Here is a 15818-nt window from a genome sequence, read left to right as displayed (position 1 = left end):
AAATAGAACCACCAGTCACGCTGTCACAGCTCCAATTCAAATCTGACCAGAGTTCTGGGCCTCACATTTTCTCAGCAGCCAAACAGTGGTTGAATTCAAGGTATTGATTTTCTCGGGAAATTTTGATTCTTTCTAGCTTAATTCTGCTGTGACAGTGATGGGTGGGACTGGGTTTTGGTGGACTTGGAGGGTGCTTGGGTCTATGCTATTGGTGCCAGGAATTCTGGGTTGGGGCAAAGAAGGCCACTACACAATTTGCAAGATTGCAGAGGTGAGTTTTGTGCTAAAACACTGGGATTTTGGCTATATTTGTAATTTGATATAGAAAAAAAAAACTGAAATTTATGAAATTAGGAGCTTAACTTTGGCCATAAATTTAAAAATTCAGTTACTTTTGTATCTTTCTTTGATTTTTCAATAATTTAGGCTGCGTGATAGGTCCTGGGAAATTTATGAAAATTTATAACTGGAAATTTTTGCTCTGGTATTTTGTAAATATCTTGGATGCTACAAGATTTGAATTGATCAATGTGAATAGGTGTGTTACTGGATTGATATCATTGGTAATTTGGTATGAAAATTGCTACATGCTTAATTTGGATGATGCTCAATCGGTTTCTTTGTCCAGGGATTTCTGAGTGAAGAGGCTCTCGCTGCGGTGAAAGAGTTGCTACCGGCATCTGCCAAAGGTGATCTTGCAGAAGTTTGCTCCTGGCCTGATGAGATTCGTCATAGCTACCATTGGCGATGGAGTGGTCCTTTGCACTATGTTGACACACCGGATTTTAAGTGTAACTACAAATACTGCAGTAAGTCGCAAACTTTCGATGGTTCACTGATGCTAGTTTTTAATGTGGTATGGTTTACGTTTTATGAATGTTTCTCTAAGTATATGAATGTGAGATTCTCTAATCTGGAATACTTTGGCCTGTATTATTAATTCAGTAGCTTGTGCGTGCTGTTGTCTATGGTGCACTTGTGATCACTGATCAGTGATTGCGAAGTTTAAGTTCAATCTGAAAATAAAAGATAATTGCCCTACTTGAATAGGAGACTGCCATGACTCTGCTGGACATAAAGATAGGTGTGTCACTGCAGCGATTTACAACTATTCGATGCAACTCTCTTCGGGTTACCATGAGTCCATCTCAGAATCAGGATGTGAGCAGCCATATTATTATATAACTTCCGTTCTAACATATAACTGTTTGTTTTAGTAATTACCAAATTCCTCCTCCCTTTTCTATTTACAGACAACTTAACAGAGGCACTTATGTTCTTGTCTCATTTTATTGGGGATGTGCATCAGGTTTGTTCTTTGTACTGATACATAAAAGCTTTTACTGTCTTACTTAAAAGGCAAACAGTGCGATGGCATGCTACTTGAAAGTTTTCTTGGAAAACAAATATTACATTTTTTTTCATTAAATATTTTTAATTTCAGTATGTATATGATTTTTCCATCCACATTGTAGAGTTTATCCAAATGAAGCGGTGCAAATTAATGAAACAAATTAATTGAATGGTTTAGACTAGAGGTTTATAGATTTTTTGCAAAATTTTGTACAAGAAAAGATGCCTTTCATTTTTCTTAGAAAATTCATCTTTTGCTGTGACAGCCCCTACATGTTGGCTTCACTGGAGATGAAGGCGGGAACACAATAATAGTCCGATGGTATCGCAGGAAGACGAATCTCCACCATGTAAGCCTTAAATCTCCACCTGTTTTCTGGCTTTATGTTTTTACGAGAATGATTGTTGAAACAACGATCAGATAGACTTTGCAATGAGAAAAATGGCTTATTTGTTGTTGATGTCATTTTATAAGCAACATGTAGTTTGATCCTGTGAAAATGGTGTTATTGCAGGTCTGGGATAATATGATCATTGAATCTGCTGTAAAGACATACTACAGTAAGGATCTTGCAATCATGATAAAGGCCATTGAAAGGAATATTACGGTATGATGTTCATCTTTTGTTGTCGTTTTAGTTTGTTAGTTTCTTCTGCTTTTTGTCCTCACAAATAGTACACATCATCTGCTGCAATGCGATACCTATATTCTCCTTTCTGTTTATCTGTATATTACTATTTGTAGGATGGTTGGTTCAATGTTATACCGTCATGGAAGATTTGTGCAAATAATCAGACTGTATGTCCGAACGAGTATGTAAATGTTCTCTTTGTTTCTTTAATGCTCGATACATCATATTTAGATATGATTTGACTTGTTTTTGGTCATGCAGGCATGCCTCTGAAAGCATTAGTTTGGCATGCAAATATGCTTACAGAAATGCCACACCTGGAAGCACACTGACAGGTATGTTCTCTTTTCTGATAAATGTTTTCTCTTTCATAACAAGGCCTAGTAAGCAGCGTTAGGTTTGGATTTAGCACCAAACAAATTCCCATTGTAAGTTTCGTTTACTCAATTGGGAAAGGGGAACCCTCGGGTTGGCACAATGGTCCATGGCATCCCGGACCAATATACAATATTACGATTCATGTGTTTTAACTTTCACATAGCTTTTTAAGTCTCTCCTTGGCAAGGGAAAAGTAGATAACATATGTGGAGTTATTGGTGTGAAAATGGAGAAAAAAACTACACCTGCAGCGTTGTTGTGGCAATATTTCAAGCCTATCATGCCCCATCATGTGTCTAGACTTTCCCGCATGACGGTGCATGATTGACTTGGAATACCGTCACCATAATTGCATGTCCAGTTGCGTGTAAGCTCTTCTCGAATAGTTGAATATTGCAGCAATGACAACCTACCTGCATAATTGCATGTCCTACAAATGTTTATATAATCACATTTCTGGCTTCTTTAATCCATTTTTTCTCCACATCACATAGAAGTGGATCATCATTATCTTTTGATACTGGCATATTCTCATCTAATTTTGTTGTTAATCAGATGACTACTTCCTCTCTCGGCTACCTGTTGTGGAGAAGAGGCTAGCTCAAAGTGGGGTCCGCCTGGCTGCTACCCTCAATCGTATTTTCTCTTCCCAAGCAAAACAAATTGCTGATGCATGAAGAGGAAGGATAGAGATGTACCAAACTAGCCAAGTCTTAGGCGAAATAGCCCTAATAGTCCATCTAGTCTGTTCGGATTTTCACTTCCGTCCTTATAGTTTCATTTTGTTAGCCCGTTGGTCCAATCCGTCAAATAAAGCAAAATTCCTTGTAACTGGATTTGTTCAAATGAGATCTGCATAAAAATGGATGAAAAAAAAAAACCAACTTGACGGATTGGACTAGCAAAAACAAAATGAAACTGCAAGGACAAACAGCATAATCGGTATTGATGATAGTGAAAATCCGAGTAAACTAGAGTGACCATTAGTGCAATTTAACCTAATTCTCAGCATATCCCTACGATGCTGCTGATGTCCTGAATATCCTCTGCAGAATATGCTCCACCTCATCTCCACCTTGCTTGTGTTCATGTAAGACTTTTAGGGTACTTAATTTAGTTAAATAAAGACATTAAAGGTACTTAATTTAGTTGGAAGACCAAACTTGTACTCATGGAACACCGTTGATGTCTTGTAATATAAGGAACTAAGTCCTTCTGGTGGGCCTATAAATATAGTCTGTATGTATATTGTCGACATATTGAGGAACATAATAAGATGGAGAAGTATAGATGCTTTGGGGGATTTTCCCTTCATTGGTTTGTTTTGTTGTTGGTTTTTGTTTGCATTATTATGGTTCCAAGGGCTCAAGGATGGAGCAAAGAGGGTCACATGATGATGTGCCGGATTGCGCAGGTAAATGAGCTAGTCTCTTATACGGACCCTATTGGTGCCGGACACGCATACCCAATGAGCATCATTAGGGTCCGCACGAGAGAATTTCTATGAAATGAGTTGTCTCGAAATCCAAGTTAAAATTATGTCCAAAAGAAAAAACCGTAAAAGCAATTACTCAAAAGTAATTGACGACCCTAATTCTTTATTTCTTTTTTTGATTTGATAATCCAACTTACCCCATTCTTTACATGCCCTAAAGAAAAGGGAAACAAAAAAGCAAACAAGCAAAAGGCTGATCAGTTCTAGATTTTGAGTTTTCAAAGAAGCTTAATCCTTCAAGTGTCCTCTCTCTCACTAACTAGTGATAAGCTGCAGGCACTCCTAGAGCCTGAGGCTGCAGAAGCTGTTCAAAATCTACTACCTCACTACGTGGATGGCGACTTGTCAGCTCTCTGCGTATGGCCGGATCAGATCAGGCATTGGTACAGATACCGGTGGACTAGCCCACTTCACTTCATCGACACACCAGATAATGCTTGCACCTTTGACTACTCAAGTAAGCTTCCCCCTGACTAATTAGTATTTAGTACCGCTTGATTGGCAAGAAAGCAACGTTGAGTCAAAGTTTGGTTTTTTGAAAAAATAGGGGATTGTCATGATCAACATGGCGTGAAGAACATGTGTGTTGCTGGTGCCGTCCAAAACTTCACCTCTCAACTTTCACACTACACAGAAGGAACATCTGACCGTCTGTGTAAGAAACCCCGATTTTTTTTTATGCATAGATTGATTGTATTGCTTTAGGGTTTGTCAATCGTTAGTTTCTTGTATTCCACGACAACAACATGATAGTTTCTTTTGTATTTGGATCTTTGCTGATAATATGACTGAGGCCTTGCTTTTCTTGTCACACTTTATGGGAGATATCCATCATGCAATATATATACCCGTGGGCAATTCCAACAAATATGAATGTTATTTTTTACCTCTCTCTTGGGATTTAATTTATATGAATTTCTGCCAAGTTTTTATGTTTCTGATCGTCTTCGTGCATCCTTTGGCAGCCAATGCATGTCGGGTTCACGACAGATGAGGGAGGAAACACGATAGCCTTGCGTTGGTACAGGCACAAATCCAATCTTCACCATGTAAGCCCTTGAAGTTGGAACAACCAAATAGTAGTCCGGCTATGGAACGAACATCCATTCTTTATTAAAAATCGAAACTTCTTGTTTCTGCAGGTGTGGGATAGGGAGATCATACAACAAGCTATGAAGGACTATTATGACAAAGACATGGAACTCCTCCTACAAGACATACTGGTGAACATCACAGATGTAAGCACCGATGTTCATTAACTTACAAGGGATCGATCGATATATGGAATTATGCGACTGAATTATTAACTATGCTAACAGGGAATCTGGTCTGATGATGTTACATCATGGAAACACTGCGATGATCAACGTTCATGTATAAACAAGTAAGCTTTGATCAACGTTCATGATCTCATGCACGTACGTACATACACAGCCTTGATATTTTGGTGGTCGATGATAGTGTTGAATACCTTGTTACGTATGTACATGTATAGGTATGCGACGGAGAGTATAAACATAGCTTGCAAGTGGGCTTACAAGGGCGTTGAGGCGGGTGATACTCTTACAGGTATATACGCCCAATCACATTTTTACCAGTGTACATACGTTACACACACACTCACTTCCAAATTTCAATACGAAATTGTTAACCAACCAATGATGTGTTTGAAAATTTTAGAGGATTACTTCCTTCCTCGGCTACCTGTGGTGGAGAAGAGGATTGCTCAAGGAGGGGTTCGCTTGGCGGCCATCCTCAACCGCGTCTTCTCTTCCAGTCAAGATACAGGAGTTGATGACGACGTATCACATTCACCCACCTAACCTAATCAACTAACCGGAAGTTGATGATCAAACTCAAGCATGAAGATTGAAGCCTGGCTAGGATCTTAGCTAGCTAGAAGAAAACTTGACATTCTAATTTAAAGTTCAATTGGTTATTCTTTCTCCCTTATACAGTTTCCTATAAGATTAGGCAATCAACCAAAATTTGTACTTTCGTATTTGAAAACTTGTTATTTCACTTCAAATTGCTAATGTATGTATGTTGCCTCCAATGTGCTATAAGCTGCTATAAATATGTTATCCGACCCCCCCCCCCCCCCCTTCTTCTTATAGTTCCAAATCGAAGGTTGAAAATGGAGTAATCACGAAAGATCTTGCGGGAAATCAGGAATCACATTTTTTTACAAACTCATATATTTTTATTGATTTTCCTTTCTTTTTTTTCTAACTTGAAAAGTAGAGAAAAAAAGCACATATGTGGCTTGATAAATGATAAAACGGCTTCAAAATAGCTTGTAACATTTTTTTTAATAGGCAAGAGCTTTCCAAAACTCAACAATACAATTTTTTCAAATAAAAACTCTGCACTAACTCACAATTTTTAATAGGTTTTGGGTGATTCTCCAAAAAGAGAAATGCTAATGGGACTCTTCCAAAGTGAGATTTTTCATGGATTCTCTGTCATCTCACACTTTAACGTTAATTTTCGTGCTTACATTATAAAATATTATGCTAAAAACATAAGATGACAAAGAATTTACGAAAAGTTTTCTTTTGAGAGAGTTCCCTTTGCATTTCTCCTCCAAAAATTACCACAAAACTTATTTTCGAAGGACTTCCGCCACACAAAAACAATCAAAAGACCTGGATTGGCCCTCGTAGTCATAGACCCAATTTGAGTTATGGTTTTTGGGTACTAGTAGTGGGCCCATTTTCTGAGACCCATAAAATTTTAGGAAAAGGAAAGTCAAAAGGACGCCCTGAAATTGTGGGAGACAAGACAGTTGTACTGTACTCAATCACGCCCTACCTACCTCAAATCTTGACCGACCGCCATTTTTTGTCTCCTCTCTCACTTACCAACTCGGGCTTAGGGTTTAACACTCACACGCATACAGCTGGGGAAAATGAATGAGCATCCTTTTCGAATTTACGCATACAGCTGGGGAAAATGAATGAGCATCCTTTTCGAATTCTTTTTGTGAGGATTATGAAAAAATTTCAATCACATTCGTTTATTGTATATTGTACGGTTAAAAATTATTGTAAATCTTTTTATTTAAAATTAAATATAAACGGTAATTGATGAAAACTGATCATATACAATGAACATATATGATTGGAAAATTCTCAGACGTGTAAAGAAGATCTGAAGAGGATACTCATTCGTGGAAAATGGTTCATGAAAGTGGGACCCACTGAACAAAACGACACCACAATGTGTTACATACGCTCGTCGTACTGTCTACCACTCTCTTCCTCTTCCTTTCCCTCTGCATTTTTTCCTTTCCAGTTTCCACTTTTTGATTTCCCAGAGAGTGAAATATAAATGCCAACCATGGACTTTAGTCACTCTTTTACTGCCTAATGTTTAATAATATTTACATATCGAATCCCAACAACCTTCCTTGCGTCGCAAGTCGGTGCCCTTCCAACTTTCTCTTGATTTCCCAAACCTTTACTTTCCAGATCAGTTCTTATATTTTGTGATCTCCCACCAACTTTATATAAACAGACACCGAAAACCCTTTTCGTTTTTTGTCCTAAGAAGCTGCTCCAAGAATCTTGGATATTCCAAAGCAAGCAACTTTCATTGATTTCATCGCTCCAAATTTACTGTAAATATTCTTTTAATTCAATTTCTGCTTCACGATGCCGATGGGTTGCTGTTAGATTTGAGTTTGATTTCTGGATTTGAAAGTCTGTATTTTTTCGCTTTCGGGTCGTGTTTTTTTTTGTGCCTTTGGTGTTGATCTTTGGCAGGGATGTTTATATAGCTTTGTTGCTTTGATGCCATACAATTTTTTTAGCCAAATGATTGAATTTTTTAAAATTTCATGAATCTGGCTGTATGGATTCATCCGGGTTCTTTTTTAATGTTTGATACAAGCGATCAAGCGCGGGTGTGTTTGTGTGTGTGATCTGTGTTTTGTGTGCTAATTAAATGTTAATGTCTATACGCAATGCATAGAATTATACTACTGCTTTTTATGATCTTTCACTCCTCCTGAATTTACAAGAGCCTTTCTCTTTGTTTCCCCCATCAGCTTGTGGCTAAATACAACTGGTTTATGTTTTCGAGCCAAGTAGTATTTTCGACACGAGTTGCTGTCAAATGCTAATAATCTGTTTGGAGTGGTGCTCTAATTGTCCTGCCTGTTGTCTTCACCTCATCATCTGTTTGGAGCGACAGTTCAGCTTACCTATAAATATTTCTGCCTTCAATTGTTATATAGTGGTAACGATTTTCGTAGCTCACTTCCATTGGTTCAATTCCAACAGGTTGAGCACGCACCATTTTGGTATCCTTTAGGAGGGTCAAAGAGTACTTGCCACTCGTGCTTTGGGGGGAAGTACTCAATCTGAACATGGCATTCGAAAGGATTTCTAGGACTGCTCGACATGGATTCAGAAGGTCGCCATCAGGAGCATCTTCGCGCACAACTGAGAAGGATATGTTGTGTGAGCGAGCATCCACACGCAAATATTGCTCCGTACCTTCACTCGAAAGGGAGAAGAGAAACAACAATCTTTCGTATCTCTCCAGCATTTCAAAGGTGAATCACAATAGTTTCTGGAGCAGGGGAATAAGCATAACCCCGAATTATCAATTCCCTTCTGCGGAAAGGATTGTTGAGGAGTCCGATTCGGAGTGTAATGACCCCAAGTATCCGGGACTAGAAGCAACCAGGCCGAGTGAAAAGCCAAGAGTGGTGGTCCTTGGTACTGGCTGGGCTGCATGTCGATTCCTCAAAGGACTAGACACCAAGGTTTATGATGTTGTTTGCATATCGCCGAGAAATCACATGGTCTTCACTCCTTTGCTTGCTTCAACTTGCGTTGGTACCCTGGAATTTCGCTCGGTAGCTGAACCTGTTAGTCGTATACAATCTGCATTGGCAGCGAGTCCCAGTTCATACTTTTACATGGCTTCCTGCGTCGGCCTTGACACTGACAAACATGAGGTGAGTGAATTAATAGTTATCAACTGGATTCGTTCGAATTTGGAAAATATTTGTATAGTTCAGTTATCGTAACATATGGCACACTGACTAGTGCAGCATTGTTAAGTCATATCAGTAGAAAGGTTAATCTTCTCCTTTCTGCTAGGTTTACTGTGAGACAATTAGCAATGGCGGTTTATCTCATGAACCTTACAGGTTCAAAGTAGCGTATGACAAACTCATCATAGCTGCCGGAGCTGAACCCCTGACGTTTGGCATCAAGGGTGTGAAGGAACATGCATTTTTCCTCCGCGAGGTGAATCATGCCCAAGAGATTAGGAAGAAGCTTCTCTTGAACCTCATGCTTTCGGAACATCCAGGTGAGTGTTATATGCGTCTCAGAGTATACAGATATTCGAGGACTTGAGTGAGGACAATTGCCAAGAATCAGTGTTCCTACCTCTAACATCTTATGCATTTTACTTCGCAGGCATATCGGAGGAAGAAAGGAAACGCGTCCTGCATTGTGTTGTTATTGGAGGTGGCCCTACAGGGGTGGAGTTCAGTGGCGAATTGAGCGATTTCATCATGAAAGATGTACAAGAACGGTTTAGTCACGTTAAGGATTACATCAAAGTCACTCTCATTGAGGTACTTATTTGTAATTCTCACATATATTTATGGATTGGCTTCTTGCGGAGATAAATTATGAAACCAATGATCTTTTTCTCTTCTTTTTTTTTGTGACAGGCGAATGAGATTTTGTCATCGTTCGATGTTGGGTTAAGGCAATACGCAACAAATCACTTGACCAAGGTAAGTTTGGTCTGCCTTCTAATACTGAAGGCTACTTCTTGTTAATTCTTGGGATGGATTTGAAATGTGGACCTTTTCACCAGGTTGGCGTTCGCCTTATGCGAGGCGTTGTGAAAGAAGTGCATCCGAAGAAGATAGTTCTCAACGATGGCACTGATGTTCCATATGGCCTTTTGGTCTGGTCTACCGGCGTTGGTCCCTCAGAGTTTGTGAAAAAACTCGATCTTCCAAAGTCCCCAGGCGGAAGGTATATCCACCAGCATTTCTTTGCTCATTTTTTCGGTTGGTTTCTTTTTTATGTTCAATGGAGCAAGGATCTAAAATAATATTTTCTTGAGTGACACAGGATTGGTGTCGATGGGTGGATGCGGGTTCCTTCAGTGGAAGATGTGTTTGCACTGGGAGATTGTGCCGGTTTTCTCGAGGAGACGGGGAGGCCAGTCCTTCCGGCTTTAGCTCAGGTTAACTTTTAGTTTGCTCCAGAAATTACACATTGCTGTTCAAGCCTGTCATATTTCCTACACATTCCTTATATATAAGTGACAATTTATAGTAAAATCTTTCAACCGAATTCGGACTTTTGAACTTGCTGATAGATCGACGCAGAAAGAGCAAATGAGCAAATGTGAAGCCACCTTAGAACTAACCAAGTTCCCTTCGTTTCAAATAGGTGGCAGAAAGGGAAGGAAAGTATCTGGTGGAGCTGTTTAACAGGATTGGGAAGCAGGATGCCGGGAAGGCCTTCAGCGCGAAAGACATTCCTCTCGGGGAGCAATTTGTGTACAAGCACCTAGGAAGCATGGCAACAGTTGGAGGCTATAAGGCTTTGGTTGATCTGCGCCAGTCTAAGGTAGATTTTCTTTGCCTTTATGCTGAAGGGCAATGTGCTTTTCCGCCGAGCACTTTCAAAGTGCTTTTCTACCAAGCATTTTCCTTAACCTGTTGATTAAATTTTTGCAGGATGCAAAGGGCATATCCCTTGCCGGATTTCTCAGCTGGTTAATTTGGCGCTCCGCTTATCTGACGCGTGTTGTCAGCTGGAGGAACAGGTTCTATGTTGCAGTGAACTGGGCCACTACTCTTGTATTTGGCAGAGATAACTCAAGAATATAGGTTGATGCTACAAGTCACACCACACACATTGCCATATGTTATAGGCTAGTGATTTTCACGCTCCTCGTTTCGCCTATTCGAAATACATATGTTAAGAGGCTTGAGACCTTGATCCCTCAATTTGTTGAATTGGGTGAAATATTTGGTTCAGGTTAAACTCGATCTCTCAATCTTTTGTTGCAAAATATTGTCGATGTTCAGAGTATCTCGCGTCCACTTTGTAGCATTGATACTTAAAAAGATCTCGAGCATTTTTGTATTCATCGTCGATTAGTTTTGAGTTGGATGCTCATATTGTAACGGCCGGATTGAAAAATGATAAAATAAAAAATAAAAAAACCAAGAGTATTAAAACATATTCCACTCATCATAATGTTTAAACTACAAAAATTTTACAGCCTTTTGTTGCAAGAAAAGAGCTAAAAAAACCTTTACCCTTCCCTGTCACACATTCATCTAAAAAGTACAACTCTTCCACCAAAAATCTGGACTGGTTGATTGACCATCACATGATCTGATCTGACCACTTAAGAGAAGTGATGAGCATCGCCGGATTCACAGCGGCCGCCGCCACGGCGGCTGCTGGCAGAGAAAATGGATGAGAGAGAGTGACGCAGAACCCCCACAATAGCCACCTTCACCTGACCCCTCTTGGGGATCAGACGGCCAGAGAAACTCCCCCCGTTGATCATAGCACTCCTTGAACCCTCCATCTCTTCTTTCCCTTCTGATTATCTTAATAATCGAATATTCTACACTTCGAAAGCTCTTCTCGATGCTGAAATCAGTCTTTCTACTACGAAAGAGAGAAGAAATGGACGTTTGGATCTTGAAAGCTTGAAGCTTTTGAGCTGTGAGTTTGTTTTGTGATTTGGGTTCTCTTGCTTGGGTTTATATAGCGCCAAGGACATCAGTGTTTTTTGTTTTTTTTTATTTTGGGGAAATTAATATTTTAATTTGACTGTATTTTCTTTATTTTTTTGGTCCGATAAAGACAATCTTGACCTTCTTGGTCGTGTTCACACCTCACATTTTCACTGGCTTTGCTTTGTCAGTTTCATATTTTACAAATCGTTTATTCCCTCTGCTCCTTGAATTCATAAATCAAATAGCTTATCCCTTCATTCTTCACAACGGCTTGACCAGGAAAAGTCCTTCAACATAAATCATACATAACGAACCACCACAGGTTCAACTTCAATCGTTGAACATGAATTTAAGCCAGTACTTTAAACGGAACGTTTTGAGTTTAATTGTTAACGTTGGTGAATTTCTTTGATCCTAAAAAAAGTAAATTGACGTAAGAAAGCTATTAGTTGATTCATTTTTTAAAAATTGTATAAATAAGAAAATACGTGGAGATGATCAAGGTTGTGAGTGGTAATGTATTTTACGACGATTTATGTGAGTTTGATTTCTATATACAAGAATTTTATATTATTCTAAAATTTAATAATAGAGAAAATGACTGGCTAGGTAATGTGAACACGATTATATATTATTATAAAATTTCAACAACTATAAAGAAAAATGAAAAAGAAATAATGCATAAAAATCACATGGCCATTTGTCTTTAGCTCTACCTTTTCTGAAGAGCCAAAGCTAATCCTGGATCCGGGCCAGCCCGGTCCCATAAGGGCATGTTCTAGATTCAAATTCAAGTGGGCCCGCCCGGTCCCGCAGGACTCAGTACCACCTAACTCAAGAATGATCATTTTTTTCCTAATTCATCAAGTTCAGAAATTCAGATTATTGAAATTTGATCCAACTGCTAAAGTTATTATAACTTTTAAAGTGAGCCCTTATTTGTAATTATTGGATTAAATTTCAACAATCTAGATTCTCGAAATTGATAGATTAGGAGAAAAAGATCCTGAGATGATCCCTTTCCCCTAGCTCAAACCTCTTTTTTTTTTTTGGTCAATGAAGGCCTAGTGATTAAAACCTGTTTAAACATAATGTCCCTGCCACTAATATAATTAATTAATTAAACGTAAACTGTTAATACCATTCACTGAATCTGATAGTGGAGGGGAACACCTTGATTCTTTGTATTTCACCTTAATTGTATTTTAATTATGTCAGATTATGTTTGGAAAGGAGGAGATTTGGGTCTAATCATTTGGATTACGAACAAAATAAATGGAACTTTAATGAAAAGCACCCGGTACTGTTCACTTTAACGAAAAACCACATTTTTACACAAAAAAGTCAATCTTGTTACTATTCACTTTATCCTTTATTTTGTCCTTATCATTAAAACTCAAAGTTTTCAATCCCTTTTCATTAGTTTTCCTCAAAATAAATGAAAGAAGTACAGCTATGCTAATTCTTTTTTCTAAAGTGCAAATGTTTTTCTAGTAGTTAGAACTGAGCACCATGAAACGGTAACTTTATACCAGGAAAGAAACTTCGATGTGACTATTTGATTTGGACAATGTTTGTACTAGCCATACAGAAGCTTCCATCTCATATTTTTGTGACGTGGTCGTTTATTCATGCATAAATAGATGTTGTATACGTTTACCACATAAGATAATTTTCTCCCATTAATAAAACCAATGTGACGTTGATAAGATCAAAATATAGAAGAAGTTCATACTTTTGTGAGGTTTAAAATAATCATCTACCAAGTCTGACAATCTCAAAATTGATCTTTGGGTTTATGGATACTTTTTACAATTTATTTGATGCAGTAGAACAGATGGTCGAGTGGAATAAAGATGAAATGGAGCGAGGGAAGACAAAAAGACACAGTGAGCATTTACAAATTTAGCGTTCGAACTCCGTTTCGGACGCATAATACCATCCCCAAAAGAGCGCGATGTTCCAGTTCAAGCGCACCGATTTGCTAAGATGTACAATTGATTTTAACTATATGAGGTCGTTTAAACTTCCAAAATTGCATTTTAAAGTTTGTAATAAAAATCAGACTTCATTTTATGTTCAATTTACTTCTTTTACATTCTCTACGACTCTCCAAATAGTTCTAATAATCGAGTTAAGTATATTTATGCTTTATGGCTGGTATTGTAATCATCATTCAAGTATTATTTAATAAAAAGTTTCTGTTTTCTCCCAACTCTGATTGATTTCATAGAACTTTGTTCTTCAATGGGTTACAATGTATTTTGTGCTGCGTCATTATTTCTTTACGGCTCACTGTTTTTATTTGTTGGCGACATTGACCCTGCCAGCTGTTGAGTTCCATAGCCACCAAATCATCAAATGGAAAACCAACAAAAGAAACCAGTAAATATGAACACGACAACCTGGTAAGCAAAGAATTTGAATATTATTAGACGATCAAAGCAGTAAAGTTTCAGTTAATCAAAGCGAAAACAGTATTAGGGTCCACACATGAATCACATGACCATTTTGCTTGCTCCCACTAAGAAAAGACGTATGTATTCCAAAAGTGAAACTTGGTTGCGTCTCCTCGTGTAGGACTCATTTGCAATTATTTATTAGTTCGAGGGTTAAAAAATATCAAATAGCCTTTCATCAACAAAGATCTTGCAATCTCTCTCTTTTGATTTTAAATTTCTTTCCGATAAATATAACAATCAGTTCAGGACGAGTCTTAACACAATAAAAAGATTACTCTTTTGTGACCAAAAGGTTACGAATTCGTGTCGTAAAAAAAAATATTTACAAAGTAAGAGTAAGGCGTACGATAAACGTTCTCCTTCCCTGATCCTGCAACGCGGATAGTATTGTTGGCTTAGAGTCACCCATTTTAATATAATAATCAGTGCGCTTTGGAAAAGAAGAGTATATGTTCAATATTTGAGAATGACTTTCATGTCACAAGTATATTAGAATCGTAACCTTTTGAGTTAGTTATATAATATTGTGTATCATGTTTTTTTAAGTCGCATTGTATTATTAATACAAAACATTACAATAACAGTGCACTTGTGCCATAAAAATTGTTCTCTATATGCACTCGGTGGAGGACGTGAAACCCTACAGCACGGCCATAAACAAAGTTATATTACTAACTATTAGGAGAGCAAATCATAGTATGGTACGATGCATGCACTGAATCTTATATTGAAAAGGACTTGGTTCATATGTACGTTCGTCCAGTATATGCAGGAACAAGTGTTTTAAGCATGTCAGATTGTGTTAAAAGAGGCATAGATTCGATCTAGGAAGTGAGATTGTTTTGATATTTGTAAGAGGTGGGTTGGTGGTTGTTCGGTTTTCTTCATATCGTAATCTACCCATATCTTACAAATTATATCATATACCCTAGTGCATAAATGAGTTTAAATCTTGTGTACCCCAAATGTTATATGATCTATCTGTGACTTATCTCAGAGTTTGACATATGTACTCTCCAAACTTTATGTTTAAACGCCATTAATCACATATCACTTGGGTTTCACGCTACACGGTTGGGCTTCTGGGTCAACGACATTTATACAGAGGATTCTAGGTGGACGGTGTCAAATTCTGAGATAGACCACAAAGATGTCACAAAAGGTTTTGGGTGAAAAAGATTTGAATACTGCATAAACAATTTGGATCATATGAACTTATGATAGGATTGAATTTAGCGAATTATTCAATCTAATGTATTCCTAGATATTGGATTTTGATAATATTGTATTTTGGATTTATATACAGTCAATCATTTTTGTGTGGGTGAATGTTGATTATCATTAATTTGAGCTTTACGATACATGAATCGATCATAAATCACACACCGCCTACCATAAATCAACCATTACGATACACTACGCATGACAAACCATAAAAAGCTCTCGTTGTAATAGCTCCATCAAAATCCATAATTCAAGGCCTAATAAGCAGAATTTTTGTTTTATGTATAGAAGCAATATTGTGGGATGATGGATTTGAGCATAAAACCTCAAATACCCGGTTAAACGTTATGTACTATTTGAGTTACAAATTTCTTACAAATTGGGAGATTTACCACACTGAACAGTGTACACTAAATGCAAATTATCTGTTAATTTTTAAGTAAAACTTGCTATATATGCAAAATATGAGTTACCGGAAAATCTGAAAAAGTAAAGAGTCGTTCCTAATATCCATCCAAATTCTTCTCTTT

General features: G+C 37.8%; 3 protein-coding genes across 3 annotated transcripts; all 3 read left to right on the top strand.

Moving 5' to 3' along the window:
• Positions 1-16: 16 nt before the first annotated feature.
• On the top strand, positions 17-3677 carry LOC103408833 (endonuclease 4-like). Its single transcript, XM_017325115.3, has 9 exons — positions 17-271; positions 629-809; positions 1051-1161; positions 1254-1309; positions 1620-1703; positions 1869-1961; positions 2099-2166; positions 2247-2320; positions 2919-3677. The coding sequence occupies exons 1-9, from the start codon at positions 158-160 to the stop codon at positions 3038-3040; spliced, it is 903 nt and encodes a 300-aa protein (XP_017180604.2). The 5' UTR covers positions 17-157; the 3' UTR covers positions 3041-3677.
• Positions 3678-4627: 950 nt separating this feature from the next.
• Positions 4628-5953, top strand: LOC103408832 (endonuclease 1). The gene is made up of 6 exons (XM_029103222.2): positions 4628-4693; positions 4824-4907; positions 5001-5096; positions 5178-5242; positions 5354-5427; positions 5539-5953. The coding sequence occupies exons 1-6, from the start codon at positions 4643-4645 to the stop codon at positions 5679-5681; spliced, it is 513 nt and encodes a 170-aa protein (XP_028959055.2). The 5' UTR covers positions 4628-4642; the 3' UTR covers positions 5682-5953.
• Positions 5954-7272: 1319 nt separating this feature from the next.
• LOC103419668 (internal alternative NAD(P)H-ubiquinone oxidoreductase A1, mitochondrial-like) lies at positions 7273-10940 on the top strand. Its single transcript, XM_008357767.4, has 9 exons — positions 7273-7480; positions 8145-8827; positions 8973-9186; positions 9297-9457; positions 9557-9622; positions 9706-9869; positions 9969-10083; positions 10293-10472; positions 10583-10940. The coding sequence occupies exons 2-9, from the start codon at positions 8231-8233 to the stop codon at positions 10733-10735; spliced, it is 1650 nt and encodes a 549-aa protein (XP_008355989.2). The 5' UTR covers positions 7273-7480; positions 8145-8230; the 3' UTR covers positions 10736-10940.
• The last annotated feature ends 4878 nt before the right edge of the window (positions 10941-15818 follow it).

Source organism: Malus domestica, chromosome 05 (assembly GCF_042453785.1).
Source record: "Malus domestica chromosome 05, GDT2T_hap1".
Classification (NCBI taxonomy): domain Eukaryota; kingdom Viridiplantae; phylum Streptophyta; class Magnoliopsida; order Rosales; family Rosaceae; genus Malus; species Malus domestica.
This window is presented reverse-complemented; position numbering and strand designations above follow the sequence as displayed.